This window comes from Pagrus major, chromosome 5, assembly GCF_040436345.1.
Source record: "Pagrus major chromosome 5, Pma_NU_1.0".
NCBI classification, from domain to species: domain Eukaryota; kingdom Metazoa; phylum Chordata; class Actinopteri; order Spariformes; family Sparidae; genus Pagrus; species Pagrus major.
Window position 1 is genome coordinate 39,154,914 of NC_133219.1, and position 22,630 is coordinate 39,177,543.

At 44.1% G+C, this 22,630-nt stretch overlaps 1 protein-coding gene across 1 annotated transcript; it reads right to left on the reverse strand.

Moving 5' to 3' along the window:
• Window positions 1-225: 225 nt before the first annotated feature.
• Window positions 226-22,007, reverse strand: slc4a5a (solute carrier family 4 member 5a). Its single transcript, XM_073465942.1, has 23 exons — window positions 21,940-22,007; window positions 21,245-21,405; window positions 19,944-20,112; window positions 19,379-19,473; window positions 18,082-18,137; window positions 16,488-16,645; window positions 16,311-16,398; window positions 14,045-14,199; window positions 12,902-13,030; window positions 12,124-12,298; window positions 10,008-10,141; window positions 9,152-9,423; window positions 7,462-7,496; window positions 6,920-7,111; window positions 6,602-6,715; window positions 5,749-5,910; window positions 5,483-5,661; window positions 5,228-5,300; window positions 4,455-4,523; window positions 3,709-3,882; window positions 3,111-3,290; window positions 2,924-2,982; window positions 226-404 (listed from the first exon to the last, which is right to left on the reverse strand). Exons 1-23 carry the CDS (start codon window positions 21,990-21,992, stop codon window positions 239-241), a joined length of 3,048 nt encoding a protein of 1,015 aa, XP_073322043.1. The 5' UTR covers window positions 21,993-22,007; the 3' UTR covers window positions 226-238.
• Between the last annotated feature and the right edge of the window lie 623 nt (window positions 22,008-22,630).

The window sequence follows — 22,630 nt, forward strand, 5'->3', positions numbered from 1 at the left end:
AAGCAATTTCTGTCAAAAATGCACCAATTTTAAAAGCAGATGCCGCTAAAAACATAAACGTCTCCGTCGCTTGGATCAGTCCAGTTTCAGCCAGTCTGTTAGTGTATCCGTTTGTTCACAGCTGTCAGTCTGTGCCACCTTGAACTGTCCGTGGCTCAGCACCGGCTGCATCGAGCAGTTCGCCCACACCTCGCTGTGTGTGTTGTTCTGTCAACAAGACATCGAGCTTCGTCAGCTTTTATAACGTGGTCTCGCTGCTCATGTCCCGAGGCCGGTGGGGGTCGAGGTCCGAGTCGTAGTCCGACTCCATCTCGATCTTGACCTGGGGCACGGGGCAGGCCATCCCTCGGCCCATAGGCATGGCCGGAGACGACGGGCAGGAGATCTTCAGGTGGAGGGTGATACTAAGGAAGGGGCAAGTTTCTGGTTACCATACACACCCACGGCCAAAAAACACTGAGGGGCTGCAGGGAGGAGGAGCTCGACCACGTGGCATCGTGACCTCAGCCGGACACAACAGCAGCTCGTGTCAGTGATGAGTGAGGTGAGCTGCTGAGGGGGCGTCTGAGGCAACGATGCCTGATGGTCAAGACCGGGTGACGGGATAGAAACCTTCGAAGCAGGGAAGGTTTCATGTTGTGGCCCGTTTAACACAAATTGAAATCAGAGATCAAGCTACCTCCTATATATAGTTTTAGTGGCGGCACAGGTCGAACTATGTTTTATTTCTTTGAAACTATAAAGAGTGCTGAAAAGTAAACTGAGGACGTGTAATAGGAAAATGCAACCTTCAGCACCTTGACTTTGCATTAATATCTTCATTTTATAGAATAAACAAATAATTTTTCAGTCGTCCACAAATTAAACTACGCTTTTAGTTTTGCATCCAGCTACACTTTGCAAATCAGTAATCAATCCTGCACCCGACATGTTGCAACATCATTTGTTCTCAAACTTTTTGGATGGTTTGGTGAAAAATGCATTCAATGTGTTGAAGCTCGACAACATCTCACAAAACAAAATTCATATTAAATCAATAAACAAAAGTCAATTCCAAACCATGCCTCTTTCAAAGCAATGCAGACATGATGGGCAATTTTGAAATTGTCATTCTCCCACAAATGAAAAGAATACAAAGTATCTGTGTTTGAATGTTCAGCATGTTGAGCAAAGGTCACCAGAAATAGCCTCATCAGCTGCACTTGCAATGCAAAAACATTTTCACTGCTGCGGCTCCAGGTGAGGCTACAAGTTGACGTGCAGGTGTGAGAATCACAAGAGATTTAACATACGGAGGAAAAAGAAACAACCAAAACAATGATGCTTGTTGCATGTGGATGATTATACGAGAAAGAACTGGCCTGACAATAAATCCTCTACACGGAGGGGGGGCTACATATACAACATATTAATATATCACACATTATATTTATTCATCTATTTCAATTCCACATGTTTTATTCTAACAAAGAAACCTGACTGACGGCTTTGACACACAGAGCACAACTATGCAGGTCATCAGCCCTCACCTCACAGTCGCTGCTGTTCAGAATATCTCAACACTAACAAGCACACATCAATGAGGAGTTACAATATTCAGCGCAGCGAGACATTTTTAACACATGAACACAGTGAAGAGTAGCAGCAGGATTATACAGTTCATGACATTACAATGATCTGCATTGCCTTAAAGTGCATGGAGAGGAGACTGAGCCCAAAACACGAGAGGAAGCGGAAACTATGAGGACGATGTTACGTGTGAATCCTCCCACAAGTGTTTATAATTTACATTTGTTTCTAAGTTTGTGGGAATGAATGAAGGAATAAAGAAGAAGCAACGAAGAAGTGAACACCACGAACACAAGAGAGCAAATACTTTGGAAAAATATTAGAAGAATGGGAATATAAAGCAGCAGCAGAGCGTAATAAGTGGCTGGTTTCATGCTACTGTGTCAGATGTCAAATTGAAATAACGGGTTAAAGTTAGCGTGTGATCTTTTTAAACTATCTGAGGCTTCTGATTAGCTGTTGTTACAGGATGTAGAGTTTTGGCCATATTTTTAAAGAGCCAGTTCAACAAAATTACAAAATATATCTATACAACTTACCTGTAGTGGATTCTAACTTGTTAACTTATTCATTAAAATTATTGTTTAACTTCTGTGAGCACCACAAACAAAATCCCATCACCTCCACTCCTGTTAAACCCTCACAGTTAATGATTTGGTAGTGAATGGAGAGAGACGAGTAATTGTTTGATCCTGTTTGAATTGTGAAACATTTGATGTTTGTCAGTTTAAAAGCTAATTGTCCAAGTCGATAAAGTCTCAGTTTGTCGTGATTTAAGTTAAATATCATGTAGTTTTGTGTTAAAGCGCTCAGTGAACTTCATCGTCTCGTTCAACACCAACATGGCCACCATCTTGGCACAGAAAAAAGTATTAAAAAAGATGAATATCACAATAAATCTGCTCATATTGACAACTGCAGTTACAGGTTTTGGTGAGCGTTTAACGAGACGACGTCACTAACGACACTGTTGGCTGTGTCGTCTTTATAATGACGGATTTTCACAGTCTGATATTTCATTAGTTTGAAGACAAACTGAGACTTCACATCATCAAACATTATTCACTACCATACAAAGTATTTTCTGAAATACGGTCCTGTGGACCGGGCGCGACTTCGGCTCTGTGCTGTCGGCTGCTGTGGCGTTTCATCGGCCCTGCTCAATCTCAATAGTTTTGAACTGCATAGAGTGTGTGTGTGTGTGTGTGTGTGTGTGTGTGTGTGTGTGTGTGTGTGTGTGTGTTACAGAGCACTGTGCGTGGCAGCAGCCTCGCAGTATGCTCCCCACTGAGACTGTACAACATCAGGATACATGAGGTCTTTGTAGGGGATGTGCAGTTTGAGGACACAGTACCTGCGATCCAAGTCTGACTCTGAGCTGGGTGAGTGGTTGGAGTAGGCGTGGGGCTTGTCCTGCAAGAAGACACACACACACACACACACACACATGATTACACACACACACACACACAGATCATCAGAAAACTTGTGTCATGACCCATCCCTCCAGCAGGGGGCAGCAGAAGCTCGAGGGCTCTCACCTCTTCCTCGCTGTCGTCTTGTTTGGGCTTCTTCTTCTCCTTCTCCTTCTCCTTGCCCTTCTTCTTATCGTCCTCCTTCTTCTTCTTCTCTTTCTCAGGCAGCAGGTCGTCCAGCCAGGCCAGGTCGTGCTGGGAGAACACCATGTCCAGCATCTTTCGGACCACCATCAGACCCAGGATCTGATGAAGGTTTCAACACACAGATACAGGCCTTGTTTTGACTCCCATTAACATTCATCTCACATCCCAGATGTGGTCCGAAAAGGATTAAGCTGTTTGGCATTTGTACATGACATTAACATGAATCACCGGTACACACACAGGGAACTCGATATTTACCCTCTTTGAAACTCTTTTCATCCTAACAAACAATTTTGGTATGGGTATTGGTTAGATCTCTAAAATAATGATTGCTGGAACATCTTCAAAGCATCCTGGATGCCCGGGTAAAGCCCGATTTCATGCTTCATGCTACCAAATTACATCAGATCATCTGATCATGTAGAACGCAAGTTAAAACCTTGTGTTAAAAAGGGTTCAATCTCTTCCTCCAGCCACGACACAACGAGTTAAGATGCATTAACATTTTGTCACATACCATGACGGGGAAGATGATGGCCAAGAATGTGGATTTCAGGATCCAGAGCACGGCCAGACACATGATCTGGACCAGCGTGAACAGGTGAACCTTCCTCAGCGGGACGTGACGGAGGTAGGAGAAGTCGGGCTGGTGCTTGGACGGCATCATGTACAGTTTAATCCTGTCCCAGAACTGAGCAGGACGATGAGAAAAATGGGGGAAAATGAAGGAAGTTTTGAGTGGCACAGGTTAAATACATGCAGACCTATATGAATATTTAATCCCACATCATTTGCAGGGATTTATATGCGTTACAGCTCAGCTCTCACTGTGCAGCGAGCTGACAGGAAGTTACCCAGGAGCACCTGGCTGTAGGTGTTTCAACTCGTCTAAATGCATCTGTGGTTGTAATTGTTTCTGTAGATATCGGTTGTTATAATGAGACACCTGGCCATCAGAAACCTACGCTGACACACTCAGTGCAGCCGTCCACAGGTGCAGCAACCGGTCTGATTGTTTTCTTCATTCCACATAATTTGGGAGCTTCTAACAAAATCCCCCAGAGTTTTAATTCACCGTGTAATTCTGTTTTCTCTGCGGTCCGTATGGACACTTTGGGGAGCTCGTCTTCCTGCCTGCCTGCTTGGCAGCTTTGAATAAGCCACTTCCCACCTGCTCCAAATGCAATAAGTAAGATGTCCAGCTACAAAAAAAAAATCAATTTATTACGATACACGACAGCAACAGCTGGCACACAAGCGTACCTGGATCCCACTGAGGGAAGCGACGCCCATGTAGAGGAAGACGCCGTACAGCACGGGCATGGGGATGAACTGCAGGGAGCAGGAAGAAAATGTGTTGTAACGTTCGTCACAGAGTGTTGATAGACTGCCAACAATACAGGAGGACGTGTACGGAGCCCATAAATGTCCGATATTAAGTAAATAATTAGGCAATAATACGTAAGAATCGACATACACATATACATCGATGACTGTAGATGCTGTTAGCGTGTTAGCTCAGTTAGCTGTGCAGCAAACTGGCCTACCAGGGGACCGTTGGTGTCTACACCCCTAGTTTCAAGCCAGAGGCTAGCTGGTTAGCATGCTAACTTCAGCGGATATCTCTTCAACACAGTACAAAGACGTCAAAAGTGATGTTTCTTCACATTCAGTTCACATTTTAGTTAATTTTTGAATGTTTTGTAGTAAGATATTGCACCTGATGTGCACACAGATATAGAAATGTGGTGTATCTATGGCTGCGCATGCTACTTAGCGATTTATTTATTGATTATTGAACGATTTCCATGGTGGCTCTTTTGTCAGGTAGTGGATTTAATAAAATAGAGGATCAGCTTGAACACTAGACCTCTAAACGCCACTGTTCAGGGTTAAATGCTCTCAGTAACCTGCAGATGTTTCTGTCCTGATTATAAGCAACAGGAAGCAGCACACAGAGCAGAGTCACGTATATCTGATGCTGGACAAACAGCCACAACACAAACACAATGATTCATCTGCAGTGTACATCGTACCTTAAGGATTGGAGCGAGGAAGATGGAGACGCCGGTGAGAGCAAACACCAAAATGCCTGTCATTCTTTGTTCTCTGTATAGGAAACATTGATTACAACACAAGGGTCAATTTCACAAGGCTTCTCTCTATTTCCTCTTCAAAGGACCGAGTAAGGTTCGCTGATATTGCCAGCGGCAGCCTGAAGATTGAGGATTAAGTTACAGCTTTCTTTCTCATTTCTGTCTTCTGACTTTTTTATTCGACTGTGGACCGACCTGACCCCGAGGAACTGAGGCTGCTCTCCGGGAGCGCTCGACTCGCTCTCCATCTTCAGCGAATCGATGTGGGCGATGGAGATGACGGTGGCGGCGACGTACCAGGGGAGGCCCATGAATGAGCAGGCGGCCATCAGGACGCCCACCCAGAACAGATCCAGATGGTAGCCACATCCTTTCTGCCAGGGGGAAACCACACACGGATCAATTTTTAATCAGCACAATCAGACCTCATGAAGCTGGGATGAGGTTACTCTGACACCGACCTTAAGTTTGTTCTCCTTGCGGTTAACGATGACGGCGCTGATCTGCTGGTCCATGAAGATGAGGATCGTGACCAGGAGGGCGGGGACGAAGCTGGCCACGTAGACCCACCACGGGTTCTTACCAAACGGCATCACCAGCCAGCCACGTTCCGGCCGAGTCGGCTGGTGGGAGATTTAATTTCCACAACAACTGAGCATTTCACTTCCACAGAAGTACACGGACATTTTTATAAAGATAGATGCCACTCTCATGTCTGACGATTCAGTGCGAGCCCACAGCCAGGAAGCAGCAGGACACTGGCAGCTCCACATCTACAGACTCCAAGAGTCCAGGAAGTGGCAAGAAATTGTGCAGCAGTCCCCGATTAAAACCACCAGCTAGAGACTCGTTTGTCGTTTGGACAGAGCCAGGGTGAGCTGTTTCCTGTGTTTGTGCTATGCTAAGTTAAGCTAGCTGTCTCCTGTCTCCAGCTTCATATTTCATGGACAAACATGAGAGTGGTTTCAGTCTACATCAGTGATTCTCAAACTTTTTTCGGCCTACAAGTTACAGCCTAATTAGATGACGGTCCGGCAAAATAGCCTCGCCGACTCACTCGTCATCGTCTCTGTTGCCATCTTAACTGGATGGAGACGTCAGTGAAGCAGCGTCCGGCTCCAAACTGGAGGATTTTAGTGTCACATAGCGCTCAACGGCTGACCGTTTCTGATATAAATCGTAAATATGTTTTGCAGGCGGTGTCGCAAAACGGTCACAAAACGTTTCCCAAAATTTGAAACTGCTCCTTTAAAGCATTGGTAGATCGAGTCTGGGAAAGACAAATTAAAAGAAGCGAATGAAAACTTGCCGTACCTTAAACTCTGTGGGGACGATGAGTTTGGGCGTCTTGAGTCCCATCAGCATATCGAGCCCCACGAACGTCATGATGGACATGAAGATGGAGAAGTCGCTGATGAGTTTCCTCAACTGAGACAAACAAAAACCATTTCTATGAGAAAAAAACACATTTCTTTTTGCCAGACTGAAAACAGAGACGAGGTCTAACAGGAGGCAAATCATAAAAACTTAAAAGTCTGAGCTGTGTCTGGCTTCACTTCACATCATCCTTGTGTCTGGAGAAAGAAAAGGTTCAGCTTTTTGTCTGTCTGACAAAATAAATAGATCCGTCACCTTGGTGGGGAAGTAGCGGCTGAACTTGAACTTCTTGAGCGAGACGGTCATGGAGTATGTGCCGAAGAAGAGGATGAAGGACATGAGGGCCAGGTCGGGGACGTACTTGCAGGACTTTCCCACCAGAGAGCCTCCGTACTTCAGACACTCCTTCTTGCTCAGCTGGCTCCAGTCCAGAGCTGTCACATTCAACTGGGATGGTGGGTGGCAGTGTTGGGGGGGAGACAGGAGAGAGGAAGAGTGAAGTGTTTTGACGAAAGACACGGAGGAAAAAAAAATGTAAAAACACAGACAGAATCGTCAGCACGGATGTGAAGTTAGAAAAATCCACGGAGGACAGTGAGAGAGGACGATGATGATGGGATGGACGGTGATAGACAAAGGAGAGAAAGAGGAAAGCAACTTCTTCGTCAGACAGAGTTAGTTGGGTTTTTACACACATTTATTTAATCATTCATTCATTCAAGCTGAAATGTGACCGACTCTATAAAACACTCAGCAATCAACCAAAATACAAATTGGAAATGAAAACAAGCACTTACCCCAGAGACACTAGAGCTGTTATCTGGCATTGGAACTAAACCATTGAAGATCATTGCAGCCACTGTTCATGAGACGGGACGGAGACGGGCAGAGAGACGAGGGAGGCAATGAGACAGAAAATGAAAAGAGTGTGAGGAGGAAGACAGAAGGGAAGAAAGAAACGCAAAAAAACATAATGAGAATCCAGCTGCCGGACGTTGCAGAGAGCACTCTCTCTCACAGAGGTCCCATGCAGACAAACACAAGAGGTACTCACTTGCAAGAGATGGCAGCCATATTGTTTTGTGCATGGCAAAAACAAACAAGAGACAAATCAGTTACAGAAATCAATGTCTGCACGGATTATTACTGCAAAGTCACTTCCACAAGGCTCGGAAACTGATCGGTGAACACGTGGGAATGAAATGTGATGATCGACAGTGTGAAGACGAGGTGATCGTGACTCGCACTGAGCGGTTCATTTTAAAGAGTAAAAAATCAACTTGTCCGTGCTGCCTAGGGCACAAACTATGTTCTGGTACAACTGTTTCCATCTGAACTAATATCAGCCGATAGCCAATTAAGGGTGTGATTTAAAAAAGCAAACACATAAAAGTACAAACTCAAAATACAGCTGCTGGAGGGACTGTGGCTCCAAGGAGGTCAACCACTACCACTTGTCTTTACTAAAGTAAATGCAATGACTATAATTGGGACGACAATTATATTTAAGTGGGATGAACTTTATTAGAATATTAGAACGAAACACTTATTTGGAAAACTAAGTGTAGCAGTTAATTTCCTCAGAGAGCCGGTACTTTATCATTTATGAAATCCTTGTAATGTAAAGACCTTTTCAACAAGGCTTCAGGAAAATAAATTAAGAAGGAGGAGGAGAAAAATGTCCCCACAACACCCTCTTTTGTTTGAATGTGTTTATTCAACTCTTTAAAAGTTGTATTTTTATTCATTAATCTAAAACCCCATGTTTTATGTTCGTCTTTTCAATTCTCCATTGTAAAAAACTGGAAAAAGTATGTACGTAACTAAAGATGATTGTGTGACTGTTGCTATGATGTGAAAACAAATTATTTTACTTTATTTTATCTTTAAAATAACAGCTGCAAAATCATTTTAATGTCACAGGGAGGACCGGTGTCTCTTCATTGGGATTGAAGAGACTGAAGAGGGTGTTGACGGAGGAAGCTACGAAGAAAAATGAGGATGGAGCTGGATTGTTGAATACTGATATAAACAGGCTTGCTCAGTTATATCTCAGCCCATTTCGAAAGAGATTTAGCTGCTCGGTCAGTGTAATTATCTCTGGTTCACGTTGCATAGCTCGGCATCATTGTTCTGAGTTGTGTGCAAACTTTGACTCACTTTAATATACAAGTTTTCAAGACATAACACAGTTACGACGTGGTGAGTTTTGTTACGTAACGATAAATTACGTCTGACAAACCGTCACAGAAACTGGGGTTTTGTATTGACATGTAGGATGCCGATGATTTTCATTCATCTTAAGACAGTGCAGAGACTTGAAAACCTCTCATACATCATGATAACATCAGATATTCATCTTACTTACTACCCTAATGACATAAAAAGCACAGATGCCTGAGGAGTGAGTCTACTGATCCCACACAGAGCCTTTCCTCGTGGATCGTCCCCCCACCTGTACCTCCCTGAGCCAAGGGGTGAACTCACTCGGGTCGGGGGCCAGGCACTCGCACTTGTAGGCGGTCACATAGTCGGGCTTGAAGTCGGTGTTGATGGGGTAATACTTGAAGGAGCCCACCATCTTCTTGATGGCGTCGGAGATGAAGATGAAGGAGATGAGGCTGGAGAAGCCCTCCTCGGTGAAGCGCGTCATGTACTTGATGATGTAGCTGGCGTCCGTGGCCACCAGGATGAAGCACTGCAGGCAGGAGTGCATGCCGATCCACAGACGCAGCTCCATGTAGTCTATACCGTTGCTCCTGTGGGAGAGAGAGAGGCGTAATTAATGCATCGATAGTGGTGTTCAATTATAAAATGAACACAAACATACGCAGCGCTGCATATTTATGAAATGAAGATACAGACGAGGTCAGGAGATTTCAGAAGTTCGACCTCTGACTAATTAAAATGAGAATAAAGAGAAACGTCTTCATTTGTCTTCTGTGAACTTCAAAGTTTTGTCTTTTGATGGGCTTGAGATCAAATATCAGAGCCTAATTAGACTTTTCACTGTTTTTATCTGGATGAAGAAGTCAGCAAATTAATGCGAAATCAACCCTTTTTTGTTCATCCAGCGATTCACGCCATCAGCGGCTGTGCTTTAAACTTCAGCCTGGAGGGAGGATCGACTCTGAAAGCTGCGACACGAGCAGCATTTTAAATCAAATCTCTTCGCTCTCGACTGGAGTTGAATGCAAATAATGCTGAGAGTCATGAAGAGGAGTTAGAGCAGGAGAGTCAGCTGTGTTTTTCTCCATAATGGGATTATCAAATAAATCCTCTAATTGACATTAAAGAGGTCGTCTACAGTGTTCACACTGCAGTCCGTCTGGTGCGGACTCACTTGCTGAATTCAAACAGGAGCTTTTCAAAGATGAGGATGGGTCCAGTGGAGCTGAGGATGATGAGGGGCTGCCCGCTGAAGAGGCAGAAGACGGAGCCGGCCAGAGCCGTGCCCAGGAAACTCTCCATCACACCCTGTTAGGAGATGAGACACAGAAACATGTTGAGGAGGAGGACGAGAGGCTCTCAGAGGGAGCTGGTGGGAAATTAAAGTGCAGCCGCGACGATCAAACTTCAGATGAGATGTGGGAAGAGAAGCATGACGACACAACAGTGGAGCGTGTAAAGGTCGAGTGTTTTAACCTGACGGAGCGAACGAGCGTCAGGCGAAGCACTTCTCTGAAACAACTCCTGTGTGTGTGTGTGTGTGTGTGAGTGTGTAACTGTTTGTGTTGGTGCAAAGTTACTGAAGCACAAATAGAGTGAAGGAGATCTACGGAAGCCCGGAGGGACAAATAAAGTCAGAACTTCTGATCCAAATTAATTTCTCTCATGTGTTTATGACTCGAGAACTGGCAGAACATTTTTGCTTTTGTAAGGATGATCTGTCGAAGTTATAGAGCTATAAAAAGATAAATAGAGTAAATAAATATAATAGAGTGTGACCCATTTTAAAGTGGGTGAAGACCGGCCAGATTTGTCCAGCAGCCACTCAGAGACCTGATCTGATGTAAAACCACAAGGACCTGAGACTTATTCATGAAGCCAGACACTCTGTGGTCAGAAAAGTTCATCCTGGACGGTCTGTGACATCACTGCGGCATGACCGAGCAGTAAAATGAAATTAATGACGATGCCTTGTAGTTTTTCTCTCAGCTGTCCTTCGATGGAAACACATTCGGATGATTGACAAGCTGAAGTAGATATTATTCATATCAGGATAAACAAATTAAAAACAGGAAAACGGTATCACTGGGAAGACGAACCGGCTGTGCTTAGGTAAATATATCTCATCTAACCTGATAAATGTGACACACAAATTACACTTGATGTTCCCGGGCTGACAAGTTGATTTTAATCTACTGCTGCTACGTGCCCGTGTTCATAATCACTTCATATTGACTGACACGGCCATGTTAGATGTTAGATGTGAATGTGACGTGGCAGCTCTGATACAAACATCCAGGATCATGTGTGAATAACTAAAATGCATCATTGTGTTGTACCGTACAATAAATATGAAGCTAGAGCTAGCAGTTGATTAGCTTGTTAGGTTTTTTTTGCCTCGAGAATGAAAGTTTTTTTGACGTCTTTTTAACGTTCACTGTTGATGTCCAGGTGACGTCCTTACAGGGTTCAACGTTTTTTATTTTCATTTCACTTTAGACACTTTTTCAACTTCACTTACAAACGTCTAATGAACTTTTTGTGGTTCAAAATTAAAGTTTTAATGACGGCCAGATTTTACTTCAAGCAGCAAAAACTACAGGGTGGATTTACGCGCTGCATGAGGCACGCACCTCACCAGGAGAGCTAATCATCAGCTTTATTTAATGGCATGTTTTGGTCATCCAGCCTTCATCTAGCTGATAATCCAAGGTTCGATTACCAATCATGCTATTTAATAAGGATGAAGTATACGCCTCATACTGAGGTCGAGACCAGGGGTTCAAATCCACCCTGCAGTTTTTAGCTGCATGAAGGAAAATCTGGCCGTCATTAAAACTTTCATTTTGAACTTCAAGAAGCTCTTTAGACGTCTGTAAGCGAAGTTGAAAAGAAGTATAAAATTACAGAGTAAAAACTTTATTTTTGAACCCTGCAAGGACGTCAAACAAACTCATTCTGTCTCTCCACAGGAAGTCTTTTCAACATCTTTTCAACATCTTTTCAACATCTTTTCAACATCTTTTCAACGCTGTCAAAGATGTTGAAAAGACGTCTTTTGTACATTTTTGCTCAGTGGAATGAGCTGAAACTTCTCCCTGCAGAGCATCACACAAGCCTCTGGTCCTTCATTATTCATTACTGCAGAAGAAGCCACGTCCTGCTTAACCAGGAACACATTAAAAGGCCACGTGTAATCAATTGAATAGGTTATTATAGAGATCAGCTCTGTGTGTGATCAGAAAAGAGCAGCGGAGCTGAGTTGACCTGGTTCTGTCACTCTGTCGTACCTGGTAGTTGTCGGTAGCGTCTCCCAGCAGGCCGCCGAAGGTGATGGCGTTGGTGATGCATCCCAAGTAGATGAAGAGCACGGCCGAGATGGACTGAATGTGGAAACCCTCGTAGAAATCGCTCGGTAGCCACGGCAGCTTCCGCTTTATGTCCAGGAACAAACCACCGCAGAAGCTGTGAAGCACAGACAGAGCGGTGTATTTCCCATGAGTGGACTGAATACTCTAACAATGATTTAAAGATCTGGAGACACAGCGGTCAGTGTTTGTCACTTTCAAATCTCCATTTTCAAAAGTTTTAAAGGTCCTGTTCGTAAGAAAAGTTGACTTTTAAGTCTCATTTCTAACTCGTCAAAAACTAAAAGCTGTGGGGTTTGAAGGACGGGCCAGCCTCCGTCCCAAAGTGTCAGTTTTACCTTTCTGCATCGTGTTCTGACTCTGTGCAAATGAAATAGACTTTGCTAACTCTGACTGCATCAAGATTGACTTTAAATCTTATTCTACGCTTCATTTCCTGCCGTAAAACAAAACAAACGGGGGAACATTTGCTGAAACTGGCGGCCGACGCTGCCAGTTTGACCAGATTACCCTTTGTATTCTCAGCTCATTAGAAAGCATCTGCACCTTTTGGGGAGTTGAATTTGAGCCCAAATAATTTCCCCCCGTTTTGCCAAATTTTGATGAATTCATTTCCATATTCCCTCTCCGTATGGCTCGAGTCGGGTTAAGTTTACCCAACGCTCTCGACAGTTCTGCCATGTGGCCCCGGACTACCTACCGTCCAGTGAAGGCCAGCTCCTCTCCGAGCTCATGCTGCTCCGGCATCTCCTCGTCCTGAGCCAGGCCTCCTCCTCCTCCGGCTGTGCCGTTCATCTGCCCCAGCTCGTTTAAGGAAAACACCGACTTCCTGCAGGAGAGACGCGTACGGGGGTATAGATTCATTAATTTGTGTGTATTTAAGTGTTACTCCACAATGTTTCAGAGGCTTTTCACCACTGCAAGCTTCAGCTCAAGGTCGAACCTCAGGGTTTCAATCAGGAAACTATATAAGTGTCCAGATCTTTGAAAAAACTGATAAAATGATGATTTTGGTCCTTCTGGGCAACTGTAGAAACATGGACCGGGTCATTCTGCAGATAAAAGGTCACAAAAACACATCAGTTCTTCTTTTCAGCTTCAGATTCAGATTCAGATGATGTTTATTCACAGTTTGCCTCAAAACATGCAGCAGCACGTAGGCACAAGAAAAGATGATTAATAAATAAAATAAGAACAAAATAAAATATGTCAAGGACTTTGGTGTAATTAAAGGAAAGCAGAAGATGTTAATAAATATTTTGATCATCTTTAATAAAATTTAAATAAATAAAAAACATCTACAGAGAATTTAAAAAGCCGGCTCGCAGAAGGAATAAAAGATTTTTCGAGTACAGAAAATTCACTTCACTGGAGGGTTTGTTGATGGCAAAAAGAGGTCGAGTCCCTTTCGTGTCACTGCTGTGATCTTAAAACAGATTTCAACAAAGCTGCTTCTGTGTTTCAGTGTGAGGCTGAAACCAGCAGATAAAACTCTCAGTAAAAGATTGATACAAGCGTCAGAGGATGACGGGACTGACGGAGAGGGAAATAAGTTTGCGGAGAAAGTGAAGCCTCTGTCGGCCTTTAAACTTTAGATGCTCATTAAAAAAGGTTCCTGTGATGAGCTGATCCTTCTTACAGTTTCCCTGTGAGTGTGATGAACATTATTACACACTTTCTGTTCTGTTTCTGTCCATTTCATATTTGATTTCTGCCCCTAAATCTTCCTAAATCCTCCACACCGGACCTTTAACTTTCATACATTACAGGCATATTAGCTCATTGTTCCCCAGACAAAGAGGAGCTTAATGAGCATTTCTGAGCTGGATGGTGAGACTCCAACCTTTTGTCAGCCGAGGGGACTTTCTTCGGAGGCTCAATGCGGATTTTGGGATCCCATTCTCCAGGTGGAAGCACGATCACCTCATCCAAAAACTCATCTATGCCCGCGATGAGGTCCTCCCGATCTCTGGCCTTGTAGGCCACATCGCTGAAGAGCTGGGAGGAGAGAGAGAGATGAAGGGAGAGGGATTTGAGCACATTACAGAGTTTATATCACGCTGATAGCGCTGATAGGACTCGACTTGGATTTCTCGTGCTTTTTGAAGGTCCACGGAGGCTTGTTAAGCATAAATTGTGGAAGCTTCATCGACGTTTTTGACCCCAGTTGGATTACATTCAAAAACATACTGTCAGTCTGTAACTAACCATGCCCTGGAAACACTGTGAGTCACGTGCACGGGAGCTTAATGTAGAGAAAACATAAATCAAAGGCTTGACTCTAATTGGCAATGACTTGGGCATTGGTCCAGGTCTAGTTTTATAAATGTTAACTGCATGCGTCCCTCAGCGCCGGTTCTGTAAACTGAAAAAACATCACGAACTAAAGATCAGAGCGAAGCTTCTGCAACCTGAGGGGAGGCAGAAATATAAGTCCAGGCCTTTTCGTCTGTGGAGCCTTCATTGATCCCACAAAACAGTTTAACTGGATGTGTTGGAGCCTGATGCTAAGTTTGTATCTAAACACAGCAAGTGCTTTCTATATGTTGAGTGATTTAATTAAAACAACACCTCTGTGGACAGGAACAGTAGTGAAGTGAGCACAAGAATAAAGCCAGAGAGCATCCAAAACATCGGCCTGTTCAGAAACTGCAGATTTCCAGACTAAAGCTGTTAAATGAACGAATGTTTCCAGCACAGAAGTTTCCCTTCATCATATATCTCTCTCTTTCTCTACTGAGTACTCTCCTCTAGCAGGCAAAGTAAAAAACATCATACTTAAAGTCCCCCGAAGTCTCTTAACGATATCACGAGTCAAAAACTTGCACATCTGAACACAAGGCTGCAAAACACAGGCCAACCGCAGCTATGCAGCATCAGTAAAGTTTTGGGGAATAGAAAAAATCTCGGAGGTGAACTGGAGTCAAACGCTAAACAAATTTGCTAACGGCCTGAGTCCAGCCTCTCTCAAAGTTTAGGTCTGTAGACCACCAGAGGTCCGAGAGCAGATTTAAATGAAGTGTTTCTCAAACTGTATGTGACACTGAACGACTCCAAGGCCTCGTAGTGAGCAGGAGAGATTTCTTTAAATATTAAATCAGCTTGTGTGTAAATTCAAACATTATTCTTTGGATCAGCTGTTCTGCTGCTGTCAGAACGTAATCGAACGTTTTGCGACGCTGCCTGAATAACATATTTACGCTGTTATTGCCATTTATGATGAAAAATGAGCTACGTGAGACTGAAGTTCTCCAGTTTGGAGCCAGACGTTGCTACACTGACGTCTCCATCCCATTGAGATGGCAGCAGAGACAATGATGAGCGAGTAGGCGAGGCTATTCTGTCATCTAATTAGGCTGTAATTTGTAATATACTGTTGAAGTAGGCCAGAGACATTAGCATTCACCCTGAGCACCATGGTGACAGCTACTGAGATATTTCAGTCTGGTCCTCGCTATAAAATGAAATCTGTAGGTGTCCACCTACGTGGACCTACGTGCATTGTGATGTTATGTAAAAACAGAAATAACCGTTTAAAACTGTGCAACAACATCAAATTATGAAAATATGCTCTTGAATCTGACCTACCTCTGGCAGGAGAAGATTTATCTCCCATTAAATTGCCACATTATCATGGAGACACCTTTCCGGCAGGTGAATATAATATTTGTATGCATGATTGTGGCTCTTGCTCTGGATGTAACCGAGTTCAATCTGCAGTAACAACCTATTATTTCTTTGCTACTCGCCACTGCTATTAAAATGGCACCGTTGGTTTTGTGCTTAGTGACTTAGGAAGCAATTAAAACAACTAAAAACTGCACTCAGGAGCCAGAATAAAACACTCCCATTAGCAAACCATGGGGGTGACTTATTATCCCAACGGCAATCCTGCTCCCAACTGATGCTTAACAATCAGCATCACTTCCAGATGTAATTAAAACTCAACAGCGGGGGATCCCAGTGGATCAGCAGGATAAAACCACACGCCACATACGTGTTAGCTTCCAGCTCACAGCCTCGACAGCAGATGACACTTTGTGTTCCTACGTGTTGTAACGAAGGAACGTCAAGGACACATTTTTATAAACACGCTGACAGACACTTACATCGTCCACCATGAGCGTTGCTATGGCTCGACCGATCTCGTTATAGGACTTGGCCTTTCCTTGTGGTCCCAAGAGAATAAACAGGAATCTGTGTGGTGATAAGACAAATGTGAGCTTCGATGGCGAGGGGCTTTGTTTGTCTGAAGAAGCAGGAAAGACCTCGCAGAGTTGTTTCACCTGGTGGGAACGGGGACCTCGGTCAGACCTCCTAGCGTCGTGGCTTGAGCCAGGCGGACGAAGGCTACGAAGGGTTTGTTGAGGAAATCCACTTCGCCCACCAGGACGTTGGACGCCTCCGCATCTCTGGGAATCTTCTTCATGAATTTATTTTTTAGCTGTAGAAAATGGAGGGGAAGAAAAAAAAGGGAACATGGTGAGACATTTCCCACAATCGCCTTCGGTGCGTTCATGTTTCTGTTAATGTTTACATGAAATTTAATCACAAACTATTCAGATAATACAGAAATGTATAATTATGTTCTGTGTTAAACGTGTTAGTAAATCAAATGTGCCGCAGTAAGCGCTCGTTACCTCAGGCGCTGCGAAGTTATAATGGGAATTTCTCACTTTTTACAGACATTTTATGGAAAAAGACATATTGATCGACCAAGAAAATAATTGGTTTGCAGCCTCACATATGTTCCTACTTCCGGTAGTTGTTGCTGCCTCATCTCCCTACAGGGATCATTAGAGTTTCACCTCCGAATCATTTGTTAGCAGCTGTGTCTCCAGCACCAGATGTTTGCAAGATAACAACCTTGTGTGTTGTTTTTTTGTTTATTCCATGAGCATTAAGCTGCCACTGCAAGAGGGACGGGCGAGCTAACCTGACCTGTCTGATTGCATGTAAAGGTGTGGCAGGAAATTGGACGGCAGCACAATAACACTCGATAACAGAGAGAGAGCCTCGCCAATCCACCCACAGCCCCGATCTGTGTGGATACATGTGAGAGGCCGAGCACGCGGACAGGACGACGAGAGGCCTGTTTTTTCGATATTGATCCAGACACACACACACACACACACACACACACACACACACACACACACACACACACACACAGTAACAAACTATCACTTGTCCATTGTTACATGTGACCTACTGTAGGCCTGTAAATACAATCTGAACATCCAGCCGACCGCTCATAACTGGGGTACTTGGAACTGGACAACTCGTCCGTCCTCACAGTTTAACCAACAAATAAAAGTTCAGAGTCCACATCGCACGCTCCTGAACAAACACTCATTCATTATTGTTTGCACATTCGTCATCGCTGTGAATGACACTTAATCCCTGACCTGATCTGTTTCAAATCCTAGTAGCCTAATCCAAGCAGCGGCAGCACGCTCCCTCTCTGCATCAGCTCGAGCATGCGTCACCGGGTTTAAGCTGCATTATTGCATCGGCCCAACAAAACAGGTGTGAGTTATGTGTTCGCACGCTTCCTCTATCACGAGCTGTCACCTTTCGCTTGCGATCGTAATGAAAAGATTGATGACGCACTCACCACTCCACCGAAAACATTAATTCAGTTCAACACAACACCTCACTGAGACATGCGGTAGGTAATCTCACCAGTAATGGAAAACAATCCGGCCATTTTTTAACACTCGAGGGACGAACGCAAATATAAAACGCACTCGCTTTGAGGAAATGTTGATTTTGGGGTTTGTTTTACCAACTGATCTTTGTCATTCCTTCATTCAACATCACTCTGTAAGTGATGCTTTAAATGTGCAAAGGGACGAGCAGGAGAGTGAAATGAATCACCTGGTCTGTGCTCGGAGTGTCTGCGATATCGTTCATACTCCGACTCTGGGCGTGACCTGCAGTACAAACACAACAAGAACGTTCACTGTAGATCCGTTCAAATGAAGATATACAGTTAGAATAAATACACAGAACAAGGTAAAGCAGTAAGACGAAAGGTGGAGACTCATTGGAGATTAGAAAGCTCCGGGAAAATCCTGAGGCCACAGTTTTATCACACTGACACCAAAGTACTCGACTTTTTCATGAGTTTTTACGTCTAACAGGTTGTTTTTGTCTAACAGGGAGGGAGCACGTTCATATTTTGTAGACTTTAAAGCCTCGGGCTTGTTTGTGTCGGCTGATACTTGTCTAGATTCTTGAAAATAGTGAAAGTCTTTTGTTTATTTTCCCGTGGATGAGTCAGAACACACTGCAGTCGCTCTGGTTTTTAAAAACAGCGGTAATGAGCAGTCGTAGTTTGCCCTCGGTCATGATAACATCCATCAGCAGTCCCTGATGTAGGCAGCTCTTTGTTCTAGATCAGCTAAGTGTTGGTGCTGCTCAGGAACCTGGCTGGGATTCAGTTCTGGTTCCAAAGTAGGAACTGGCTCCGAACCAGCACCTGAACCGCCTTGGATGAAAAGGGGTAATTGATCTGAGCAAAACTAACTGAACCGAAGAGCTAGCGTCCGGTTGTTGGAAGGAATTGACGGTTGGCCAATTCAGACTATTTTGCCTGTGTTTATATGGTTGTTGCATTTAAAGGAATCGGTCGCCTGTGCAATGTGGCGGACTCACCACAGGAACACGGGGAAACAAAGGCGTCGCCGGTGATGGGTGAACGAAAACCAAACCGGGTTACTTAAAAGAATGGATCTTCTATAAGACTCATGATGATTGTGAAAATGGTCAGAACTTGAACAAACATTGTTAAACCTTTAAAAAAAAAGATGGACCTAAATGCAGTCGATGGCAGGCAGAAAGATCGTTGGATGAATTTTAGGCAACACGACAGCAAGACCAGGGAAACTCAACAGACGACTCGACAATGACTGGACTTGAATACAAACTAAACTAACGAGGGGATCAGATGCAGGTGGAGCGAGGCGGAGAAACACAAGCGAAGGGAATGAACAGAAAAACACCAGAAAAACACTGGAAGGAGGGAAGGACTAATGAGGGATGGAGGACAGGTGTGGAGGGAACATCAGGCTGGTGAAGAGAAGAGGAGGGAAAACAGAAGACTGGAGAAAAAGGCAAAAGAAAACAGAGACAATGAAACTAAAACGACCGGACATGACACTGATAGACTCACGCAGGCGGCCATAGTTGGGCGCAGGCTGCTGCTTCATCCTCAGGTCCTCTGTGGATCGGTTGAAGTTGGGCGCCGGCCCCGGACCCGGTGCACCTCTCGGCCCGACGTTCCGACCTGGCGAGAGAAAAGAGGTAAACAGACACAAACAGTAACAGAGTCGGTGAGGTGACGCTTTATGATTTATCTAGCAGTGTGCCACCCTGCCCGGATGAGATGAGGAAATGCTACAGCGGTAATTAACTCATCAAACATTAATACATCCCCTGTGGAGGATATGAGCCTCGTTGTGACTTCACTCATTTACCAAGTCAGTCAAATAAACAGCAGAATGAATTTCTCACAGGCTACAAAATTATATGCGGGATCAGAGCGGACCCAGAGTGTGTTTTCATGTGATGGCATGTCATAATAAATGCTTCCTACACTGTATACAGCATCATTAATCATAGATATCATTTAGAGGCATCAGTGTCCCATAACTGACCTGATAATTATTACTTTGCCCGTGTTGGAGGTCAGTAAAGTCTCATCCCAGAGGATTTATTGGTCCCATATTCTCTTACACAGAAGAGGACACTCACCGGCAGAGGAGCTGGATTTGCCGATGTCGGCTAGCGAGCGGTGGATCGGCTTCTTGGTCTGGTGTCGATGTTTCCTCAGCAGGACAAAGCTGATCTTCTCTCGTAGGTCTGGAGAGATCATGCCCTCCTCTATCTGTCTCTCAATGATGTCGTCTGGAAAGGGAAGCATTTATATATATATTATAAATACGGTGAAACATTACTAGATGAGAGGTGCGTGTAACACCCTCAACTACTGAGCCACACGTGACCTATTTTCTAGCATACAAACTGAACCTATTCTTCTGATCTCTTGTGGGAAATTGAAGTAAGATAATAACCAACAACATCAATGTGTGTTCACGTATATACAAACTGCAATGTGCTATACAGAGCTGGGAACCACTGTAACTGCTGCGATCGATTCTGCTCTATCGATTGACGTATTGATAGTCTATACGAACGCGTGTGCAGCTTCCGTTCTGGCATGTGCTGAGTAGTGTGGGGGGAAAGTGGGAGAAGCATAAACTGGCAGTTGTGTCACTCTTTGTAGATGGTTCAACACGTAACAGCAGAGAGGGCTAACGCAGGTTATTATGGTGAAGGAATATACATAAAGTATTAAAGTTTTACCTGATGCAGAAGTGTGAGTGGGGAAAGAAATGAGAAAGCATCTTAACTGAAGCTGTGTGCAGATAATGTTTTGTGTATTTTGTGTTTTTGTCTAGATGAGAGTGGAGGGGTCTGCATGAATACTAAAAAACAGAGTTAGAGATTCGTTTTTTTTTTTTTTTGTGGTAATGAGTAACTTATAATGTTGGTTTTGCAATTTAAGTAATCTTTTGTTTCTCTCCGACTTCTTAACAGGCGATACACAGAAACTTTCTCAGCCAGCAGGATGGTGAGAGCAGAGTTCAAACATGATGTACTGTCGGCGGGACGAGGTTGTTTTCTCGTTTTCTGCCAAAACTCGTCAAAGTTCACGGTCTGCTCGTTAGCAGCCTGAAAGACCAAACTCTTTTCACTGCAAGTGCTTCCTATGTGTTACACCAAGGCTAAATCAAATTATGGTTAATCTGAGGTACATGTGTGCCATGACTGAGTGTGACGTTCACAAAAATATTTGTTTTTAAGGGAGCTAAACTTCTAGAAAACAACTTCTTGTGAAATACGTCACGAAACAAGAGAGGAGTTTGGTTTGCTCGCTAACACTACAAGCTAACGTTACTGCACAGTGGCTGAATATGTAACAGAGCTGATTGTAACAGTGACGGCATGAAAATGAACAACATCTTCAACATCTCACCAACGATCTGAGGCAGCGAGTAGCCCTCCAGGTCCAGTAGCACCGTTCCCGTCTGGAGACACGTCCTGAGCTCAAACAGACTGTGCAGGGACAGCGTGGACACGTGCGGTTTACTCCATCTTTCTCCTCCCTCCTCCACCTTCTCCTCAAACTTCACCCACCTGAAGGCAGCAAAAGGACAGAGAGAGGAACAGGTGAGGAACACACAACTGGAGAGATTTCTTTTGAGCTTGTCCATTCAGAATAACAGTGTTGAATCACAGAAATACATTTTCCCAACAGCAAAAACTTGTAAATCTTTTCAGTCGGAGGGTTGATTCTGCATTTATATCAGCTTGACATGTTGAGTGGGCTGTGCATTAGAAAGCTGACAGAGTTAATTAGCTGTACAAAGACACCATTTTCTGAGTCGTCCTTGGATCGACTTCTAGTTCTCAAACTGATAAACATCACAGCAACAACAAATTGAATCAGCTTTAAAATCGTGCTTCATTTTATATCTGCTTCATACATTTTTTTGCAGGAATAATACAGGTGGAGCTCCCCTGTGTTAAATCATCCTCTAAATGGAACGCAGCCGTCGTTAATGTTACGAGCTGCACACCTATGGGTCAAATTAATGGGTCAAAAGGCTGAATCGTTTGTGGAGCAGATATATGAGCCTGTGTGTCTGTGAGTGTGAGTGCGGCCTTCACCTGGCGGACTCCTTCCACTCCAGCTCGTCTCCTTCTCGCTGCAGAGTGTCCATCTCGGTGAAGAGCGTCGGCGTGGGCATGTCGTCGTCTTCGCTCAGGATGTAACGTAACCGCTCAGCCGCCGGAGACACTTGATGGAAAGAAGACGATGAATGAAAAGGTCTCGGACATTTTTACAAACAATTGGCATATGTGACCTCGCGCTCAGAGCTGTAGCGTTCACGTTAACCTTCATTTGCTGAGGTGAAAGTATTCACCTAAAAATGAAAATTCAGTCATGATCTCCTCCCCCACATGCTGATGGAAAGTCAGGTGAAGGTTCGAAGTCCACAAAACATTTCTGGAGCTTCACAGCAAAACAGCGTTGCAGCGTTCTCCTAAATAACTGTATGAACCTTGATGGGGACTTGTTTTAAACAATAAAAATATCATAAGATGACCCATACAGCTCATAATCCAAATCTCTGGAAGCCTCGAGATCCCAAATTGATTTAAAGCTTGTGCACCCACTTTAGACATGGTGCACGCTAACGCTTTTAGCTTAGCACTCACATTGAAGATTTCAGCTTTAAAAAGGTTGTAAATAATGTGTCTTCACATCTAGTTGGGACCTTTGGGCTTCCAGAAGCTTGGATTACACCAGACGAGCTGCGTTGAGCCAAGTCCTCATCTACACCTGTTGTTTGCTGCC